Source organism: Toxotes jaculatrix, chromosome 3 (assembly GCF_017976425.1).
Source record: "Toxotes jaculatrix isolate fToxJac2 chromosome 3, fToxJac2.pri, whole genome shotgun sequence".
Taxonomy (NCBI): domain Eukaryota; kingdom Metazoa; phylum Chordata; class Actinopteri; family Toxotidae; genus Toxotes; species Toxotes jaculatrix.
Genome location: NC_054396.1, coordinates 14,813,911 through 14,836,403, shown reverse-complemented (window position 1 = coordinate 14,836,403; position 22,493 = coordinate 14,813,911). Strand labels below are relative to the sequence as shown.

At 35.9% G+C, this 22,493-nt stretch overlaps 1 protein-coding gene across 7 annotated transcripts in view; it reads left to right on the top strand.

Annotated features, from left to right (window-relative positions):
• Positions 1-22,493, top strand: part of pfkfb4b (6-phosphofructo-2-kinase/fructose-2,6-biphosphatase 4b) — a 65,112-nt gene that overhangs the window by 2,017 nt on the left and 40,602 nt on the right. Inside the window, exons 1-15 of one of the 7 annotated variants that reach the window (XR_005893836.1) lie at positions 4,057-4,251; positions 5,969-6,085; positions 6,200-6,296; positions 7,790-7,856; positions 7,962-8,036; positions 8,124-8,180; positions 8,576-8,697; positions 8,785-8,992; positions 9,145-9,291; positions 9,389-9,493; positions 9,598-9,727; positions 9,941-10,003; positions 10,236-10,300; positions 10,612-10,870; positions 10,939-11,759. Coding sequence is in view for 3 of the 7 variants with exons in the window: in XM_041033378.1 (XP_040889312.1) it covers positions 4,140-4,251; positions 5,969-6,085; positions 6,200-6,296; positions 7,790-7,856; positions 7,962-8,036; positions 8,124-8,180; positions 8,576-8,697; positions 8,785-8,992; positions 9,145-9,291; positions 9,389-9,493; positions 9,598-9,727; positions 9,941-10,003; positions 10,236-10,300; positions 12,766-12,825 (1,425 nt within the window). In the remaining 4 variants the exon portion in view is untranslated. Of the gene's footprint in view, positions 1-4,055; positions 4,252-5,968; positions 6,086-6,199; positions 6,297-7,789; positions 7,857-7,961; positions 8,037-8,123; positions 8,181-8,575; positions 8,698-8,784; positions 8,993-9,144; positions 9,292-9,388; positions 9,494-9,597; positions 9,728-9,940; positions 10,004-10,235; positions 10,301-10,611; positions 10,893-10,938; positions 11,760-12,765; positions 14,114-22,493 lie in introns of those variants that run through there. The other 6 variants (XR_005893835.1, XR_005893833.1, XR_005893834.1 and 3 more) reach the window with 6 other exon arrangements.

The window sequence follows — 22,493 nt, the reverse complement described above, 5'->3', positions numbered from 1 at the left end:
CCTCCCTCCCTGTGTCTGCTCTCTATCTGGGGGAAAGTTCACCCGCTCACTCTGAATCTCATTACAGGCACCAGGCAGAGCTCTAGCCTACATGCGTATGTGTACGGCCTAAGCAGTAATTGTACACCTGCTCAGTGCACTGGTCTAGCTGATGTTCTGCATCTGGGAACATTCAAGTTCAGGGATATTAGTGTTATTTTTGCATGTTTATGCTTTCAAATGTAGCAACATTTCTATGTCAGGGAGACATGAATCATGCTTGTTTAGGCTCAGATAAAACTGCTTCCTCTGTCACATGTAACACAATATGGACCTATAGGCTGATTCTGGATTACACTATGCACTATGTTCGTTCTGAAAAGATTAGTTAATTATCAGGTCTTGTTTGAGCATCAAAGTCTTTACAAGTATTGTTCCTAGCCTCACTGGACATTGTAGGATGGAAGACAAAATGTGTTTTCTGTATGATTGAACCATTAACAGACTGTACTGCAAGCCGTTTTATTTTTTATAAGTCTCCTAGATTTGGAAAAAAGTGCAACATTTCTAAACCAAGACTGAGACTGAGGGTACTGCAAACCCACATTTGCACCAGTATGATACCAATCATTATTTTTCTCTGCAGATGAAGTTTTTATTAAGTTTGTGCCAATATTTGAGGACATGAATATATTATGAATAAAATAAGGCCTGATAGCATATTTTGGTCATTTTAAACATGACATGTGAGGTAACTTTATAGCCATAAGTGGTGTCCTAAATGGCCCTCGCAGGCTCCAGTGAGAATATCTAAATGTGTTTCCACATAAGAGGCTGGATGTGCTTATACATGTAATTTTACAGTGTTCATGTTCGACAGTTAGACTAGGAAACTGTACTGATAAGCACGTTGAAGCATGTCCACACAGTGAAATCATCTGTATATGCCCCTACAGTCCTGCTTTTCAAGTTTTATTGTTAAAGTATCATAGTTTTGATCACATGTAATTACCAGTTCAGAGTTGACTACATTACATTTTCAATAAAGTTTTATTGAGTATTTTATTCTTTTTTTAAATTATGGAATATAAAATATGACCACTCCACTGAATATAGCCTCAAAGTTAATGCCTTTTTCTTAATGAGGCCCTGATAGTAAAGAATATAGACCTATAGTAAAATGTGGATACAGAAAACATGTATTTCTTTATCCGATACTTTAATTAATATTTCAGAGCCTGGGATGCACAGCTTGACAGTTTGAGAATTACAATGAACCAAATTGCTAATGTAGTGAAATACAATGGCAACAAGAATCTATGTCCAGAAATAAATCTGTCATTTGCCCTTCCTTTTCCACTTACATACTGTATAAACAGACTAACACAACTTAATTAAGGGATTAATATATGGTTACTATTATTATTATTATATTAACAGGGAGATTTTCAGACATGAGAAATAATGGAGACCAGTAATCCCGGTCCTGCATTCAGACATTAAATGTAGAGATGGTTTATAGAATTTTATTTAGTGTTTTAATTCATTACGCTGTTCATTCACTTAATTTATTCTTACTAACATTTGAGTCATTTTATTTCAGATAGTGTATCAAAGCATTATTTATGATTGTATACTTTTCTATTTTGGCTGTGACATTCATCAGCTTTCACTGTCTGCCAATCAGCTGTTCAGTCAGTGTTTAAAACGCTCAGTACTCGAGTGTGCTTTTGTATTCAAGATTCAAGAGTCTTTATTGTCATTATGCTAATATAACGAAATTTTGCAGAGACTCCCGGCTTTAAGGCACACAAAAATTTATAAATAAATAAATAACACAAATACTATTTAAAGTCTCGGACATGCGGGTGAAAACACGAACAAAAACACTAATACAAACATAAAAAGCCTCGAGCCTCGAGCCGCCATCTTGGTTGGTATCGTTTAAGTTAAGGAAGTGTGTGTGTGTGCGTGCGTGCGTGTGTCTGTGTGTGTGTGTGTTACAGCTGGAAGGTGTGAGATGTAGTGTCTTGCTGGTGGGATTACTGCATCTGACATGCTGACTGCCCCCTGTCCTCAGACTGTTTACTGTCCGAACTCGTGGACTTGAAGAGCAAGTTCACGATGCCACCTGGTGTCACATTGTTGACACTGCATTGAGTCTTGTCAAGGCTGAGAAAAACAATGCTGGTTTCTAGATTCATTACAAGTCAGGATTTTGTAGAGCTGGCATATTTCAGCCATTATTTGAAAGTGAAACTAGAACCAGTTCCATATAGATAGTTGCTGATTAGTGCACTGCACTTCTCTTTTCTTGTCTCTTGCAGAGAGAAAAAAAGACAAGGAAATAAAAGAAAATCGTTTATGCTTTAGCTGAATACTGGACTCATGGAAAACACTAGTCAGTCAACCAAAAATTACTTAGTTTAAGCATTCATTAAAGTAAAAATGCCAAACAGTTGTTGGTTCACATTTCTTAAATGTTAGGATTTGTTTTCTCTTTGTGTATATATCAGTGCAAATCTTTTGTGTACAGGACAAACAGTTTGAGAATGTCTTTGGGCTGTGCTGGACATTTTCCCACTATTTTGTGATATTTTTAAGGCTGTAACCAACGCTTATTTTCATTACCAATGTGTCTGCAGATTATCTTGTTAAACTGATTTTACATTTTGAGCATCAGAAAACAGTGACATATGCTCATTTTAATTTCTCAGAAATCAAGATGACAATTTCAGATGTCTTTTTTGTTTGTTTCCCATCACAAGTCCAAAGCCCAAACACTCACATTTGAGAGGTTGATACCAGTGAAAAATAAATGTTAATCCTGAGCTGCTGTCCTAATGTGATTTTTTTTCCTTACCAATAAAATAGATTTGATAATAGGCACGATATTCGATCATCACTAGCAGCAGATTTACAACCTTGGTGGACATACTGTTTACACTATAACAGGACATGCTGTATGTATGAGTGTGTGTCTAACGTTGAAGTTGTTGATGGGTTTTACTACAGGACGGATGCGTGGCTGTGACTCTGTGGGGCCCGTGACTGAGTCGTGTAAAACTTGAGGCTACCAAACTTTTCACGATGTTTATCTGAGGGCTCAGCAGACAGCACACCCGCCGTGTACCCCTGTGCTCCTCTGCTATTGGCTGCTGGGCCTTTCGTCTCTTCTCTGATTGGTGGAGCGGTCAGCTGCACTCACTGCCCATGTGTGCCGCGTGTGAACAGCTGTACGCTTGTTTTTCTTCTAACGTCTGCTTTTCCTCGCCTCGCCCGCTCATTGGAGTCATTACGGTAACGGTTCATTCTTAGAAAGAAAGATTTGGACCGTCTGAATGTGCTCTGGATATGTTTTTTCTGAACATTTGTAAAAAGGATTCAAGGAAATTTTACTTGCCATATCACATGCACAGGCACGAGACGTTCAGTAAAATGTAAATCATAACAAGATGATAACAAAAAGATATCTAAAAGACAAAAGATATCACAACAAAATGTGCAGTTTAAAGATAACAAAAAAAAACCCTCCTATTATAACCTATAGTACCCCAAAAGATTTACTTTTGACAGAGACTTATGTGTTTCTCTTTATCCGGATTCAACAATCTCCATGAACTAGGAAGAATATTTCCATTATATTTCTAAGCATTAAAAAGTACATTTTGAATTAGTGTTATTTGTTAAAACAAGTTTGTATTTGTCTTCTAAGTAAACATGTTCTTTGTGTTTTACATATTTGTATTAATGTGTAGTAGTAGTAGTAGTAATGCATTTGTGGCTATTGTGGCTGGGAAAAAAGACTAAAATGCTGATAGATGACATTGGAAACAAGTCTGTTATAACGTCCTGGGATAGCACAGTAAAATAAAACTAGTAAATAACTGAATATACTAAATAATTCAATGAGGTGAAGGGTAAAAAAACACATCTGAAATGCTGCACAAGTAACAGGACATCCTGCTCCTGGTTTGTTTTCCTCCCTTACCCTGTGTTGCGCGCCGTCCCCAGTCGTTACGGTAATGAGAAGCTGGTGTTTCTCAGCTGATATGTTACATCCACCCCCCTCCGCAGCCTGCTGAATCAGACTGCCAGGACGAGATCTCACTCCCTCAGTTTGTCGCTAGCAGGGTAACATCAATGATCCAACATCCACAATGTTAGACAACGAAGACTTTGTGTTGGAGACTTCTCCGCGGGAGCTGACCCAGAACCCGCTCAGGAAGATCTGGATGCCGTGCAAAAACGGACACATAGCTCAGAGACGGGGTAAGAGATGCAGCTGGCCGGCAAGTGCCGCAAAGGATGTGACTGGGAGGTGATGTGGGGCATCTGCTATTATTCCTTGTTTTATTCCCATCACATTTTATTGTATCTACGTTTTCCAGAGCCCAGTCTGTCTTTGAACTTATTTGAATATACCGTTTTGTGACATTTACGCCGGGCTGAATTTACGTGTAAGAAAAGTGCTGAATGATTTGTGTGTGTGTGTGTGTGTGTGTGTGTGTGTGTGTTACCAGTGTTGCATCATGCTCAGCTTGTCTGGCTCGTTTGTTTTTTTTTTCGCCCTAACATCACTTGCATGTAGGTAAATCTGAATCGCGCTCGGGAGAAGTAATCGTAACCTCGACAAACTGAATGTGGCCACACATGACCCAAATGCATCAATTTACCTAAGACCACCACCAACATCCAACACGTCTGATAGTGTTAGTCTGTTTGTCTGAGTGTGAGCAGCTGTTTTTTTTTCTTTTGTTATTTCTGCCAGTCGCGCTCAGTCTGGTTTGCTCTCTCTGCAGGTAAGCTTGCGTTTGCTGAGTCAAGGTCTGTCTGTTTCAAGGGAAGGCAAGTTTATTTCTACAGCACGTTTCAGCAAGGAGGCAGCTCAGAGTGCTTTACATAAAACATTAAAGGCATCAAGACAAAATGTAGACTATAGACAATATTTAAAAAAAAAACATTCAATAAAAGCCAGTGGCAAACAGAAAAGTGTTCAGCCTTGATCCAAAAGAAAGTCTCAAGCTGATTTCCTTTTAAAACAAGCTGCAGGTAGTCCAGTTCGGTACCAGAGACCGCCCCTGACCTTTGCTGTTCCACAAAATTGTGCGGTCCTTAATTAACCAGCACGTGCCTCTGCCCAACCTTTCTCAGATGTAGGTCAGAGTTGACAAAATGAAGACCTCACATTCTTCTTGCAGTCTACCTGCTCGTTTTCCAACCTTATGTTCAGTATTTAAGTTTGTCCACTTGACATTTCTTCATCTTTTTTTAGTCTCCTTAAGAGCTGGTCTCGAGCATGTTTCAGGGTCGGTCTCTGTTGTAGTAATGACATCTCAGCTCAGGGGTTTCCTATAGTAATCTGTGTCAGTGTCACACAGTGTGTGCTGGCATCTTTCAACAACAGTACTCTGTTATTTCTATGCGCCTTTGCTTATATGCCTTTTGGGAAGATGTCATGTTCAGTGTAACCAGATGTTCTGTGTTTTCCTATCACGAAGGCCTCTTTCCTGGAATTCCGGTGCATGGCTTCTTGCCAATTGATTGTATGGGTGTTGAGATCTGATTCTTGCTGGGCAGAGATACAATCACACTAAACTTCTTTGTGCTTGGAGAATCTATAAAAATGAATTTGTATTTTAGATTGTATCCTTCTGAATTTTGGTGATAGGGTTTGTCTTCAATATTGTATTAATCTTTAACCCATTAGCATTTTGTGCGTGCTCAGGGTTTAGCAGGAAATTTCTACCACAGTGCTTGTAGACAGCTGTGATGTGTACTCTGCTTCATGTGCTGCAGACAGTGCTGAGGGTGTTGTGAACAGGGCAGTTAGAGCGCACTCTGCTGGACAAACTGTGTGATGACACCATTACTAAATTACCCCCAAACAGTCAGGCCATATCAGCTGACTGATAAATTGGCCAGCATTTAGTGTGAAGTGAGTTAACTCTGTTAAAAGTTTGTTTCCCTGTCTCTCCTTGTCTTTCAGTGTGTATGACAAATTGCCCGACCCTCATTGTGACTGTTGGACTTCCAGCCCGAGGGAAGACCTATATTTCAAAGAAGCTCACTCGCTACTTAAACTGGATAGGTGTGCCAACGAAAGGTACAAGCTGCTCTCCCCAACACTTGCACACAGATATTTACCTGTTTACAAATACATTTACAGCAGAATCTAGCTGCGGAAGCGCCAAACTTTAACACACTCTTTCTGTAACAGAGTTCAATGTCGGCCAGTATCGGAGGGAGTGTCTGAAGATCTACAAGTCCTTTGAGTTTTTCCATCCAGATAATGAAGAAGGCTTAAAAATCAGACGGTGAGTCCACACTGGATCCTCTAGCCGTTATCCTGTATCATGCAGGGGAGGCCAACCATGAGCAATGATGACCCAAAAGTATGACAACCAACAACCGACCAAAACACTCACTCTGATAAGCACTCCAGCAGGAGGAGCTCGTCCGTGAGGTGATCTGCTGAGGTGATGGGTTGGACTGAAAACCTGCAGACTGTTGGCTCTACTGTACTGTATCCTACTGTATTGTAGGTTTGTGACACTGAATGCAGTGTAGACTAAGTTTAATCTGATGATCTTTAGACAAAATCAGACATAGGTTTATGAGTTTAATACATAAGTGAACATTGGTGATATTCCCCAAATTGTCTGTTTCGCAACCAGATTTTCAGAATTTCTGAAGCGCCTTCTCAAAGTTGCACACACACACAGTTTTTTGAACATAGTAGATGTTCATAGACATAGATGTTCAAGTAGGGATCCACCAGTCCACATTTTTTCACTTTCTGATACCTGAATTTGGATATCTGCCGATACCAATACTATTCCGATACCAGAGCTCTGTTTGCTTTAATATTAATATTATTATTATCATTATTGTTGATTTTATATGATGCTGTAATCTTCACTACAGGCTAGTATATGTACTAATGTATGCATGTATGTCACAAAAGGCAACTTTAAAAAAAAAAAAAAAAACTTTATTGATCCCTCCTGGGGAATTACTCTGCATTTTACCCACACCAAGTGAACAAAACACACACACACAAGCATGCATATGCACTAGAGACTCTGAGGCAGGGGGCTACCCAGTGAGGCGCCCGTGGAGCTGGGGTGGATTGGTGCCTTGCTCAGGGGGAACCATAGCCATGGTCGCAGAGGCAGGGGAGGCGTGTTTCCTTCACCACCACCGTATCCGTTTTTTGCGCTTGGTCGAGGGAACCGGAGCTTCCGCTCCTCGGTATGGATCGGAAATTTCCGATCAGTGAATTTTGTCGGTATCGGAACCCGATACCGCTACTGGATCGGATCGGCCCCATCCCTACATAGAAGACATTTCGGGCGTTTTCGATTTGAGTTTCACTTCCATAAAAGTGGTGTTATATAATTGGGGCAAACTTGAAGTTTGGATAAAGCCTGTCTGTCTGAATAAGAAATAAGCCCTTCAAAAAGAAGTTGCAAAAATGACAAAAACATTTGGTTAAAGCTCATTTGGCCTTATAAGAATCTATTCTTCACTCTTACTTGTAATGGGATGATTAGTTTCATTTGTGACATCAGTGAGAGCCTGTTTATCTTCTTTTTGCCTCGAGCTTGCTGGGTGCAACATCATCTTTGAAGAACTTCTAATTAAAAAACCTTTCTTATTATTTTTCACACATAACAAAACATTTTGACATTCTTACATCTTGTCTGCCAAAATGAAAATCCAATAGCAGGTGTAGCAACAAACTCTGTGCTGGAAATATTTGTCTTGGCTGCACTAGACTGACTTTGTCTGAATGTTCTTTCAACAGTCAGTGTGCGATGGCAGCACTCAATGATGTTCGGCAGTACCTGAGTGTTGAAGGAGGACAGGTGGCGGTAAGTTCTCAATACTGTCCTTCAAGTCTGCATGAAAATTAAATAATACAGTAAATAAGTGCATGTCAGGGCTGCATAAGAGGAGATTTCTTCCTGTTGTTTCAGGTCTTTGATGCCACAAATACAACGAGAGAAAGACGAGGGACCATCGTCAAGTTCGCTGAGCAGAATGGGTTCAAGGTTTGTTAACCAAGGCAGGGTTTTTAATCGAATTCAATCAGTCTTTCTCGACTTGATGGCCTCTGAGTTTACTATATTGTCTTGCAGGTGTTTTTTGTGGAATCTGTGTGTGAGGACCCAGACGTCATTGCACAAAATATAGTGGTAAGCATTGTCTCATTTTATTTAGCCCACTGTAAATCATTAAAAATGGTTTGTGTACTGTAAGTGATATTTTTAAAACAAACTGAACAAATGTATTCATCCTTGCGTATTTTTAAGGAATATTTTAACCAACCTTTAATTGTGCTGACAGGTGGATTATTTAAGTTAGGCTAGCTGTATTTTTGTGATATTTTCCAAGGCAAAAGTAGTAAACACCTAAACTTTGATGGCAACTAAGTCTGACAGCTGACCAGCAGGGTCAGAGGGAGGGGAGGACAGTCAAGCTCTGGTTGTGATTCAGACAAACTCAGCATGAGAAACGGCCAAAGCAGTGTCACGCTTAACTTCCCTTTTTCTCTGCTCACATCCTCTGCCTGTGTTTCCTTTCTTTGTAGCAAGTGAAGCTGGGCAACCCAGACTACATTCACTGCAACACAGATGAGGCCATTGAGGACTTCATGAAGAGAATCGAGTGTTACGAGTCCTCCTACCAGCCTCTGGATGAGATTCTGGACAGGTGAAGACACCCAAAAATGACAGAGTAGACAGAGTAGTAAGTCAGCTCCTTAAGATCACAGATAGCTCACTGACTTTCTTTCTCCAGGGACCTGTCCTACATAAAGATCATGGACGTGGGTCGTCGTTACCTGGTGAACCGTGTACTTGACCACATCCAAAGCCGAATCGTCTATTACCTGATGAACATCCACATTACACCTCGCTCCATCTACCTGTGTCGCCATGGTGAGAGCGACCTCAATGTCAGGGGATGCATCGGAGGAGACTCTGGCTTGTCTGCCAGAGGAAAAGAGGTGAGTGTTTGAGTATGTGGTGTGTCTGCATAACAAGAGCTTGAGTTCAGCGTAGATATATCTTCATGGGTGTGTTCATAGAGAAATCGCTGTGTTTATTGGATGAATTTATTCATGTTTACATATTTGTACAATGGTCTCTTGCTATCTAGTTTGCCAGAAGTCTGAGGAAATTCATCCAAGATCAGGATATCAAAGATCTGAAGGTGTGGACCAGCCAGATGAAGAGAACAATCCAGACAGCAGAGTGCCTGGGAGTGCCATACGAACAGTGGAAGTCTCTCAATGAAATAGACGCCGTATGTTGATTTCTGTGTTTGTGAGAAGTGAATACAGCAGCACTTTTTAAGCATTTGTGCACTCAAGCTAAACATGTCTTCTCCCATCTTTACAAAGGGTGTGTGTGAGGAAATGATGTATGAGGAGATTCAAGAGCATTACCCCCTGGAGTTTGCACTGAGAGACCAAGACAAATACCGCTACCGCTATCCCAAAGGAGAGGTGAGAACGTGATTCTTCCACACGCCTCGTTGTTGTTTTCTTTCTTTCTTTTTTTTTTTTTTTTTTTTGGAGAGGTGTGTTTTTGATGGGTCTGTGATTCTCAGTCATATGAAGACCTGGTTCAGCGACTGGAGCCTGTGATCATGGAGCTGGAGAGACAGGAGAACATCCTAGTCATTTGTCACCAAGCTGTGATGCGCTGTCTTCTGGCTTATTTCCTGGACAAGACTGCAGGTATGAAGGACTTGGAGTGGTGAACATGTACAAAACTTCAGTTTTTTTTCCATCAGTTTACACAATACACCAGACTGTTTTTTTCATTGGTTTTTCTTTGCCTTTTAAACGCAACATATTGAGAAGTCATGTGCTTCATTTGCAGCTTCAAAGGAAAATATGTCATACCATCTTACCTTGAAATTTTGTAACTTTTGGTCTCTGCCTCCACAGATGAGTTGCCTTATCTTAAGTGCCCTTTGCACACCGTGCTGAAGTTGACCCCTATGGCATACGGTCAGTTACGTAATTATATTACATACTTTATTACTATATTTGCTGTATGCTGACTGTCATCATTATTCTGTCACAATAAATTACCCAGAAATGCATCCATGTTTTCTTGTAGCACTATGCTGCATGAAACAAAAAACAAGGGTAACTCTTGTTTAATGTTAATCTTGTTTGCAGTTCGATGTAATCTGGCTTCCTCCATTTAATCATTTTTGTTTTGTTTGCTCTTACTTAGGATGTAAAGTGGAGTCTGTCTATTTAGGCGTGGAAGCTGTGAACACCCACAGAGACAGACCAGAGGTAGGTATCCCATTCAGCACACAGAAATGTTTCTCAGCAGAAAATGAAGAGAACTTGAGTCCTCTTCAGGGGTGGTTCACCTCACTGGGCTTTCAAGACAACCTCACCTCAGACCTACGATCCGGTCAGGAGAACATCTCACAGAAAACACTGTAGGCATAGAAAGCATGTGAGACTTTTTATTATGAATTCTGGAGAGGTACATCATGTCTTCTACACTGTGTTATCTGCATGTCCCTCCTGAGACAAGTCTAACAGTCAGTGCTGACACGACCCTTTCTTCTTATGGAAAATGTAAATCTTTCACACAGAGGAAGCTGTGTTCAGTCTCCATCCACCAGTGATCCTTGACGGCAACCAAGACAACTGTGACATCAGTTAACGCTGACACTCCTACCTCCATCCTGATCTGTCCACTGGTTTAATTTTTATCTCTCAGTGGGGTCAGACACGGATGGTCTCATGTTGTTGCTGTTTTTTGATTGTTTGTTTGACCATATTTGTAGGACTGACATAACTGGAATCCAGTTTCAGGATAAATCATGCAGCTGTGTGTGTGTGTGTGTGTGTGTGTGTGTGTGTGTGTGTGTGTGTGTGTGTGTGTGTGTGTGTGTGTGTGTGTGTGTGTGTGTGTGTAGGGGGGGATACTTGCATTTTTCATATAGTGGGGACAAAAGTCAGTCACACTTGAAGAACAAATAACTGGTCCCCATAAGATAAACCATTAAAATTTGGGATTGCGTCTAAATGAAGTTTCTAACTGGGGTCAGGAATGTAGTGGATAATGTCATAAAGTAATGTCTTCAGGAAATGAATGTAATTCAGAGCCATGTCCTCTGCAGTGACATAAACAACAATGTAAGTGTGTCTGTGTGTGTGTGTCTGTGACTACTTGTACATCTATGTTTGTCAGAACCTTTTTGGCTGCAATGCATTATGTCACTAAGGGTCCTCACAAGTGTAGAAAGGTGACTGTGTGGCGGAACAAATACTATGAATGAGAACAAGGACATAACAGTACTGCTTTTAAATATATCTTTAAACACCATCTAGAATTTAACATTATGCGTTTTTTTAAATAATGAATGTTGCCCTGATTATGTTTGTATTAACATGAAGCCATTTCCATGTATGCTATAAAACCTAGCTACCTAGTTTTTTTTATACTTATATGTATAAGAGACAAATTAGTTTAATCTGAGTTTAACCTCAATCTTTGATTTTGTGGCACATAAAATGACGCACAGTATTATTTTTATTACAGTAATATTCTTGTTTTAAGCTAAACTTGTTTTCTGTTTAAATGTGAAGGCTAATCTGCAGTGCCTGCCAATGTCTGAAATTTTAATCACTAAATCTGCACTCGAATCAAGATGCACATCATTTACTATGAAATCATCCGTGATAGTGTTAGGTGGTAAAACACATGCTTAAATTATTTAATAAAATGTAGCATTATTTTCATGTTTTACTTGTGTTTGTCAAGGTTTACTTACTGTAAATATAAATGTCAAAATTGGAAAAAAAAAACATTCACTCTTTCTCTTATTACTTTTTTCTAGTGAACATGTTAGTGGTCAGTTGTTTTGTCACGTACACATTCACAGTAAGAGTTTGAGAAGGACATCAAATGATTTCTCTCAGTAAAGCTTTAAAGGATTGGTTCATAATTTTTCAGTCAGGTGCCCATATGAATGTTGGAATAAAAACTGGAGTATATCAACATAATTTGTGGGTGTGACAAAAAATGTATTTTAAAGTAATGGACAATTTTAAAACAGCCCTTTTTAAAAAGAGATTATTGAAGACATCAAAACATTGTCATCATTCAGAGTCCTTTTAAACCATAGAACCACATAAATGATAAAGTGTGAACAGAACATTTTCAGGTTTCTTGGAACAACAGCTGGGTGTCCATATAAACCATGAAATCTTTTAGGTCTCCTTGGAAACACAAAGGCAGAATTTCCAGAAAGACAACAGTAACTTGTCTATGATACCCACTTGATCTAATTCAGACTCCTGAAGCTTCATATTACCTTCAGATAAACATCTGAATATTTTTTTACACAAACAGCTGTAGATTTGATCCTATATTTACACTAACAGTGAATTATTACTATTTATTGGTCAGTATGAACCAGAGGAATGATTACATCAGAAGCTATTTCATGGTTCAAAAGGCACCTGACTGTCTGTTTTTTTTGGCTGAAAACTGTTTATTAATTTAAGAAATCTCTTAGTCACACCCACAAGTTCCATTCATATACTCCAGTTTTTTTTCAATTCTAGATACACAAGTAAAAGTATCAGAATATCAACTGAAAGCATGAATACATTTTAGTCATTTTACTGTTAATTGCTATGTATATCAAAGTATTGCTCAATGAAGAAAATTCAATTTGTAAAAATCATAAAGTACTGTAGGAATATAACTGTCCTTTCCTGTCTTATCACTGTTTCAGAACGTGAACGTGCAGCGCAGCACAGAAGACGCTCTGCAGACAGTCCCAGCTCACTTCTAATCTCCTGCACTTCCTGTCCTAACGGTGCTGTTCAACTGCCCGCCCTGGCAGCTTCTTCACTGATCTGGAGAAATAAATATCTTCCCAGAATCCAACTATAAAGCACTTTTACTCAATATAATCCATTTTTATACATTTGTTTGTCGTGAACTGTACTGTTACTGTAGCTTGAAAATGTCAATATTTTTGATATGTGGGTCAACTGTTATCTAATGTATTCCCTTAACTTTTGCCCTCTTTTTCCATGATTACATTTAATATCTACTCTGTATTGTGCACTGTGTACATTGCCATATGCTTCCAGTGTTTGTGAAGATGTTTTTCTTGTATGAAAAACATGTATCGTAACCCAAAAAAGACTAAGGAGACTGCAGCCGCTTCAGTTAAAATGCTCTTGATCAAGTTCCTTATTCTCTGACTACTGTGAAACTTTTCAAAAGACATAAACAAATATTTTAATTTTGTTATACAGTGTTTTCACTTCCTGGTTGTTGATTTATATACAGTATATAAAAAAATGAGCCAGACTTTGTGCTCAGTGTAGCCACTGAGTAAATCTCAAAAACATTCCAGAGCCCCATGAAAATACTGCCAGGGGTAGAAACAACATTGTAAATGCAACTAACACGTTTATCGTCAAATGTAGCTCATGTTCTGTGACTCAAAAGTCCAAGCAGATTTTGGACATGAACTTTGATACAGTGAAATATGAGAAATATTCACTCTTCAGTATGACACTTAAAAGGGTACTGTATTACTAACTGATTATTTCGTTATTCAAATCAATACCTGGTTTTACCTTGGAGTTTAAAATAAGGTACTGTGAGAACTGTATACGCATGTTTGTTTGGTGAAAGTTTTGTATGTATTATATGGTATGTCCATTTTTTGTTTTGTTTTTTGAGAACTCTGTACAATTTCTGTAATATACATTTGATGTTGTATATAACTGTTCTGAAAATATAATTCCAAATGCCTTGTGTGTCTTCAGCTGGCAAAAATCTCAATAAACCCTTAATGTTTGGGGGAAAAACAGAGCTTCTGCTTTTGCATCATAACTTCAGAAAAGCACAAAGGATTTGAAAAAATATCACTAAAATAAAAAGGATAATGTTTTTATTTATCGTCACTGTCATCAAGTATATTTATTTTAATTATCCATCTACAATAGGGTCTACTCTGTGTGCTAAAATAATAAACGTTTACTGGTTGATTGCCTTTGTATTTTAAAGTCTGTCGTAACAAAACATAGCAAAATGAAATTTATGTGCATATAATATATATATTTTTTTAAAAATTAAATTATTTGAAAAACTTCCATATTACCCTGTGCTCATTAATACTGATTACAAGTATCTTTTTTAAGGACATGCCCGGGCTTCTTTTAATGCTCTAAAGGCAGAAATTAATGTCCAGTGTGAATATTCATTATGTACAAACATCAATATTTTTGAGCACAGGGGCATTTTAAGGTTAAAGGGCAAAACCCCATTGGCCAGTACATCTTTATGTCTTATTTTTCTTAACTTCTCGTGGCTGATGGCATTTTGTCTCGTCTCTGCCCTGTGATGTGAAAGCTCCACAGTGATGGCCAAGATCGCAATAGGAATGTATTCCCCTCTCTCAGAACTGCAAGAGTAAAACAAAAGCAATGTCTAAGCTTCAAAAATTCTTAAAGACAAAGAAGGAATAAATTACAGATTTTACATTAATAATATAACCATAATCACCTTCAAATAAAGAAAAAAACAGCTTACATTTTTGAGAAACTCCCCAGCAACAATACGAGCCCTGGTGTTGACAGACAGCTTTAACAGCTTTAAGTACAAATTTTAACCCAGAAAAAAATAAAAAATAAACAAGAACTTGGAGAGGTTAAGAATACACATACAAAGAATCGGAAAAAAAAAAAGAAAAAAGAAGTGACATTTACATCCAAAGGCCAAACTTCAAAAATCCATAACTAAAAAAGTATTTGGAATAGAACTATAGGAGTTTTTGCAAGGTTCCGTGAAGTGTTTTTCACAATCATTTTTTCATGATAATCCTCGACATGAACTGGGAAGTCCCAGGTGAGTTGGTATGAAATGAATCCAGTATCTTTCCTTGTCCATCATCGTGAATATCACTCTACGTTACTTAGCAACAAAGCCTCATGAAAGTGCTACGAACCATCCTCACACGGAGTAAAAACATTCTATTGAGGGTTCTATCGGTTCTACGATACCTACGGTCAGGGGCGGGCTGGCCATAGGGAGGTTCAGCAGCGTGTCCTTGCAGCCGCAGGTGGCATAGAGTGGAACGTAACCAAGGCGAGAGTTGTAGGTTTCAGCAGTGAGGATCACTTCCGCGTTCGCGATTCTCAGCTGCCGCTGGGGGCTGGCTCCAGAAGTGAGCAATCCATTTACCCCCGTGTAAAAATAGCCAACATTACAGCCTAAAAAAACATAATTTGCATGCTGTTACATTTTTGTGTTTTTGGGATCTATTGATCAGAGGCGAGCTGTTTATTTTAGTAAGACCTAAAAATGTCATAAAAAACGTCATAGTATAGTAAGGCGTTTTTTTTGGGCAAAAAAAGTCAAAAAATTTTTTGACCTCAAAATGTCATAAAAAACGTCATAGTATAGTAAGACGTTTTTTTCGGGCAAAAAAAGTCAAAAATTTTTTTGACCTCAAAATGTCATAAAAAACGTCATAGTATAGTAAGGCGTCAAAATCGGCCAAAAAAAGTCACAATTTTTTTTGACCTCAAAATGTCATAAAAAACGACATAGTATAGTAAGGCGTCAAAATCGGCCAAAAATAGTCAAAAAATTTTTTGACCTCAAAATGTCATAAAAAACGTCATAGTATAGTAAGGCGTTTTTTTCGGCCAAAAAAAGTCAAAATTTTTTTTGACCTCAAAATGTCATAAAAAATGACATAGTATAGTAAGGCGTTTTTTTCGGCCAAAAAAAGTCAAAATTTTTTTTGACCTCAAAATGTCATAAAAAACGTCATAGTATAGTAAGGCGTCAAAATCGGCCAAAAAAAGTCAAAAATTTTTTTGACCTCAAAATGTCATAAAAAATGACATAGTATAGTAAGGCGTTTTTTTCGGGCAAAAAAAGTCAAAAATTTTTTTGACCTCAAAATGTCATAAAAAACGTCATAGTATAGTAAGGCGTTTTTTTCGGCCAAAAAATGTCAAAAATTTTTTTGACCTCAAAATGTCATAAAAAACGTCATAGTATAGTAAGGCGTCAAAATCGGCCAAAAAAAGTCACAATTTTTTTTGACCTCAAAATGTCATAAAAAACGTCATAGTATAGTAAGGCGTGTTTTTCGGCCAAAAAAAGTCAAAAAAATTTTTGACCTCAAAATGTCATAAAAAACGACAGTATAGTAAGGCGTTTTTTTCGGGCAAAATAAGTCAAAAAATTTTTTGACCTCAAAATGTCATAAAAAACGTCATAGTATAGTAAGGCGTTTTTTTCGGCCAAAAAAAGTCAAAATTTTTTTTGACCTCAAAATGTCATAAAAAACGACATAGTATAGTAAGGCGTCAAAATCGGCCAAAAAAGTCAAAAAATTTTTTGACCTCAAAATGTCGTAAAAAACGTCATGGTATAGTAAGGCGTTTTTTTCGGGCAAAAAAAGTCAAAATTTTTTTGACCTCAAAATGTCATAAAAAACGTCATGGTATAGTAAGGCGTCAAAATCGGCCAAAAAAAGTCACAATTTTTTTTGACCTCAAAATGTCATAAAAAACGTCATAGTATAGTAAGGCGTCAAAATCGGCCAAAAAAAGTCACAATTTTTTTTTACCTCAAAATGTCATAAAAAACGACATAGTATAGTAAGGCGTCAAAATCGGCCAAAAAAAGTCAAAAAATTTTTTGACCTCAAAATGTCATAAAAAACGCCATAGTATAGTAAGGCGTCAAAATCGGCCAAAAAAAGTCAAAAAATTTTTTTACCTCAAAATGTCATAAAAAAAATCATAGTATAGTAAGGCGTCAAAATCGGCCAAAAAAAGTCAAAAATTTTTTTGACCTCAAAATGTCATAAAAAAGGTCATAGTATAGTAAGGCGTTTTTTCGGGCAAAAAAAGTCAAAATTTTTTTTGACCTCAAAATGTCATAAAAAACGTCATAGTATAGCAAGGCGTCAAAATCGGCCAAAAAAAGTCAAAATTTTTTTTGACCTCAAAATGTCATAAAAAACGTCATAGTATAGTAAGGCGTCAAAATCGGCCAAAAAAAGTCACAATTTTTTTTGACCTCAAAATGTCATAAAAAACGACATAGTATAGTAAGGCGTCAAAATCGGCAATAAAAAGTCAAAATTTTTTTGACCTCAAAATGTCATAAAAAACGTCATAGTATAGTAAGGCGTTTTTTTCGGGCAAAAAAAGTCAAAATTTTTTTTGACCTCAAAATGTCATAAAAAACGACATAGTATAGTAAGGCGTTTTTTTCGGCCAAAAAAAGTCAAAAATTTTTTTGACCTCAAAATGTCATAAAAAACGTCATAGTATAGTAAGGCGTTTTTTTCGGCCAAAAAAAGTCAAAATTTTTTTTGACCTCAAAATGTCATAAAAAACGACATAGTATAGTAAGGCGTCAAAATCGGCCAAAAAAAGTCAAAAAATTTTTTGACCTCAAAATGTCATTAAAAACATCATAGTATAGTAAGGCGTTTTTTCGGGAAATAAAAAAGGCAAAATTTTTTTTGACCTCAAAATGTCATAAAAAACGACATAGTATAGTAAGGCGTCAAAATCGGCCAAAAAAAGTCAAAAAATTTTTTGACCTCAAAATGTCATAAAAAACGTCATAGTATAGTAAGGCGTTTTTTTCGGGCAAAAAAAGTCACAATTTTTTTTGACCTCAAAATGTCATAAAAAACGTCATAGTATAGTAAGGCGTCAAAATCGGCCAAAAAAAGTCACAATTTTTTTTGATCTCAAAATGTCATAAAAAACGTCATAGTATAGTAAGACGTTTTTTTCGGGCAAAAAAAAGTCAAACATTTTTTTGACCTCAAAATGTCATAAAAAACGTCATAGTATAGTAAGGCGTCAAAATCGGCCAAAAAAAGTCAAAAAAATTTTTGACCTCAAAATGTCATAAAAACGTCATAGTATAGTATGGCTTTTTTTTTCGGGCAAAAAAAGTCAAAATTTTTTTTGACCTCAAAATGTCATAAAAAACGACATAGTATAGTAAGGCGTTTTTTTCGGGCAAAAAAAGTCAAAATTTTTTTTGACCTCAAAATGTCATAAAAAACGTCATAGTATAGTAAGGCGTCAAAATCGGCCAAAAAAAGTCACAATTTTTTTGACCTCAAAATGTCATAAAAAACGTCATAGTATAGTAAGGCGTTTTTCGGGCAAAAAAAGTCAAAATTTTTTTTGACCTCAAAATGTCATAAAAAACGTCATAGTATAGTAAGGCGTTTTTCGGGTAAAAAAAGTCAAAATTTTTTTTGACCTCAAAATGTCATAAAAACGTCATAGTATAGTAAGGCGTTTTTTTCGGCCAAAAAAAGTCAAAATTTTTTTTGACCTCAAAATGTCATAAAAAACGACATAGTATAGTAAGGCGTCAAAATCGGCCAAAAAAAGTCTAAATTTTTTTTGACCTCAAAATGTCATAAAAAACGTCATGGTATAGTAAGGCGTTTTTTTCGGGCAAAAAAAGTCTAAATTTTTTTTGACCTCAAAATGTCATAAAAAACGTCATGGTATAGTAAGGCGTTTTTTTCGGGCAAAAAAAGTCAAAATTTTTTTTGACCTCAAAATGTCATAAAAAACGTCATGGTATAGTAAGGCGTTTTTTTCGGGCAAAAAAAGTCAAAATTTTTTTTGACCTCAAAATGTCATAAAAAACGTCATAGTATAGTAAGGCGTCAAAATCGGCCAAAAAAAGTCACAATTTTTTTTGACCTCAAAATGTCATAAAAAACGACATAGTATAGTAAGGCGTCAAAATCGGCCAAAAAAAGTCAAAAAATTTTTTGACCTCAAAATGTCATAAAAAACGCCATAGTATAGTAAGGCGTCAAAATCGGCCAAAAAAAGTCAAAAATTTTTTTTACCTCAAAATGTCATAAAAAAAATCATAGTATAGTAAGGCGTCAGAATCGGCCAAAAAAAGTCAAAATTTTTTTTGACCTCAAAATGTCATAAAAAAGGTCATAGTATAGTAAGGCGTTTTTTCGGGCAAAAAAAGTCAAAATTTTTTTTTACCTCAAAATGTCATAAAAAACGTCATAGTATAGCAAGGCGTCAAAATCGGCCAAAAAAAGTCAAAATTTTTTTTGACCTCAAAATGTCATAAAAAACGTCATAGTATAGTAAGGCGTCAAAATCGGCCAAAAAAAGTCACAATTTTTTTTGACCTCAAAATGTCATAAAAAACGACATAGTATAGTAAGGCGTCAAAATCGGCAATAAAAAGTCAAAATTTTTTTGACCTCAAAATGTCATAAAAAACGTCATAGTATAGTAAGGCGTTTTTTTCGGGCAAAAAAAGTCAAAAATTTTTTTGACCTCAAAATGTCATAAAAAACGACATAGTATAGTAAGGCGTTTTTTTCGGCCAAAAAAAGTCAAAAATTTTTTTGACCTCAAAATGTCATAAAAAACGTCATAGTATAGTAAGGCGTTTTTTTCGGCCAAAAAAAGTCAAAATTTTTTTTGACCTCAAAATGTCATTAAAAACGACATAGTATAGTAAGGCGTCAAAATCGGCCAAAAAAAGTCAAAAATTTTTTTGACCTCAAAATGTCATTAAAAACATCATAGTATAGTAAGGCGTTTTTTCGGGAAATAAAAAAGGCAAAATTTTTTTTGACCTCAAAATGTCATAAAAAACGACATAGTATAGTAAGGCGTCAAAATCGGCCAAAAAAAAGTCTAAATTTTTTTTGACCTCAAAATGTCATAAAAAACGTCATAGTATAGTAAGGCGTCAAAATCGGCCAAAAAAAGTCAAAAAATTTTTTGACCTCAAAATGTCATAAAAAACGTCATAGTATAGTAAGGCGTTTTTTCGGGATAAAAAAAGTAAAAATTTTTTTTGACCTCAAAATGTCATAAAAAACAACATAGTATAGTAAGGCGTTTTTTTCGGGCAAAAAAAGTCAAAAATTTTTTTGACCTCAAAATGTCATAAAAACGTCATAGTATAGTAAGGCGTCAAAATCGGCCAAAAAAAGTCTAAATTTTTTTTGACCTCAAAATGTCATAAAAAACGTCATAGTATAGTAAGGCGTCAAAATCGGCCAAAAAAGTCAAAAAAATTTTTGACCTCAAAATGTCATAAAAAACGTCATGGTATAGTAAGGCGTTTTTTTCGGGCAAAAAAAGTCAAAATTTTTTTTCACCTCAAAATGTCATAAAAAACGTCATGGTATAGTAAGGCGTCAAAATCGGCCAAAAAAAGTCACAATTTTTTTTGACCTCAAAATGTCATAAAAAACGTCATAGTATAGTAAGGCGTCAAAATCGGCCAAAAAAAGTCACAATTTTTTTTGACCTCAAAATGTCATAAAAAACGACATAGTATAGTAAGGCGTCAAAATCGGCCAAAAAAAGTCAAAAAATTTTTTGACCTCAAAATGTCATAAAAAACGCCATAGTATAGTAAGGCGTCAAAATCGGCCAAAAAAAGTCAAAAATTTTTTTTACCTCAAAATGTCATAAAAAAAATCATAGTATAGTAAGGCGTCAAAATCGGCCAAAAAAAGTCAAAATTTTTTTTGACCTCAAAATGTCATAAAAAAGGTCATAGTATAGTAAGGCGTTTTTTCGGGCAAAAAAAGTCAAAATTTTTTTTGACCTCAAAATGTCATAAAAAACGTCATAGTATAGCAAGGCGTCAAAATCGGCCAAAAAAAGTCAAAATTTTTTTTGACCTCAAAATGTCATAAAAAACGTCATAGTATAGTAAGGCGTCAAAATCGGCCAAAAAAAGTCACAATTTTTTTGACCTCAAAATGTCATAAAAAACGTCATAGTATAGTAAGGCGTTTTTTTCGGGCAAAAAAAGTCAAAAATTTTTTTGACCTCAAAATGTCATAAAAAACGACATAGTATAGTAAGGCGTTTTTTTCGGCCAAAAAAAGTCAAAAATTTTTTTGACCTCAAAATGTCATAAAAAACGTCATAGTATAGTAAGGCGTTTTTTTCGGGCAAAAAAAGTCAAAATTTTTTTTGACCTCAAAATGTCATTAAAAACGACATAGTATAGTAAGGCGTCAAAATCGGCCAAAAAAAGTCAAAAATTTTTTTGACCTCAAAATGTCATTAAAAACATCATAGTATAGTAAGGCGTTTTTTCGGGAAATAAAAAAGGCAAAATTTTTTTTGACCTCAAAATGTCATAAAAAACGACATAGTATAGTAAGGCGTCAAAATCGGCCAAAAAAAGTCAAAAAATTTTTTGACCTCAAAATGTCATAAAAAACGTCATAGTATAGTAAGGCGTTTTTTTCGGGCAAAAAAAGTCACAATTTTTTTTGACCTCAAAATGTCATAAAAAACGTCATAGTATAGTAAGGCGTCAAAATCGGCCAAAAAAAGTCACAATTTTTTTTGACCTCAAAATGTCATAAAAAACGTCATAGTATAGTAAGACGTTTTTTTCGGGCAAAAAAAGTCAAAAAATTTTTTGACCTCAAAATGTCATAAAAAACGACATAGTATAGTAAGGCGTCAAAATCGGCCAAAAAAAGTCTAAATTTTTTTTGACCTCAAAATGTCATAAAAAACGTCATAGTATAGTAAGGCGTCAAAATCGGCCAAAAAAAGTCAAAAAATTTTTTGACCTCAAAATGTCATAAAAAACGTCATAGTATAGTAAGGCGTTTTTTCGGGATAAAAAAAGAAAAAAATTTTTTTTACTTCAAAATGTCATAAAAAACGTCATAGTATAGCAAGGCGTCAAAATCGGCCAAAAAAAGTCAAAATTTTTTTTGACCTCAAAATGTCATAAAAAACGTCATAGTATAGTAAGGCGTCAAAATCGGCCAAAAAAAGTCACAATTTTTTTTGACCTCAAAATGTCATAAAAAACGTCATAGTATAGTAAGGCGTTTTTCGGGCAAAAAAAGTCAAAATTTTTTTTTACCTCAAAATGTCATAAAAAACGTCATAGTATAGTAAGGCGTTTTTCGGGTAAAAAAAGTCAAAAATTTTTTTGACCTCAAAATGTCATAAAAAACGTCATAGTATAGTAAGGCGTTTTTTTCGGGCAAAAAAAGTCAAAATTTTTTTTGACCTCAAAATGTCATTAAAAACGACATAGTATAGTAAGGCGTCAAAATCGGCCAAAAAAAGTCAAAAATTTTTTTGACCTCAAAATGTCATTAAAAACATCATAGTATAGTAAGGCGTTTTTTCGGGAAATAAAAAAGGCAAAATTTTTTTTGACCTCAAAATGTCATAAAAAACGACATAGTATAGTAAGGCGTCAAAATCGGCCAAAAAAAGTCAAAAAATTTTTTGACCTCAAAATGTCATAAAAAACGTCATAGTATAGTAAGGCGTTTTTTTCGGGCAAAAAAAGTCACAATTTTTTTTGACCTCAAAATGTCATAAAAAACGTCATAGTATAGTAAGGCGTCAAAATCGGCCAAAAAAAGTCACAATTTTTTTTGACCTCAAAATGTCATAAAAA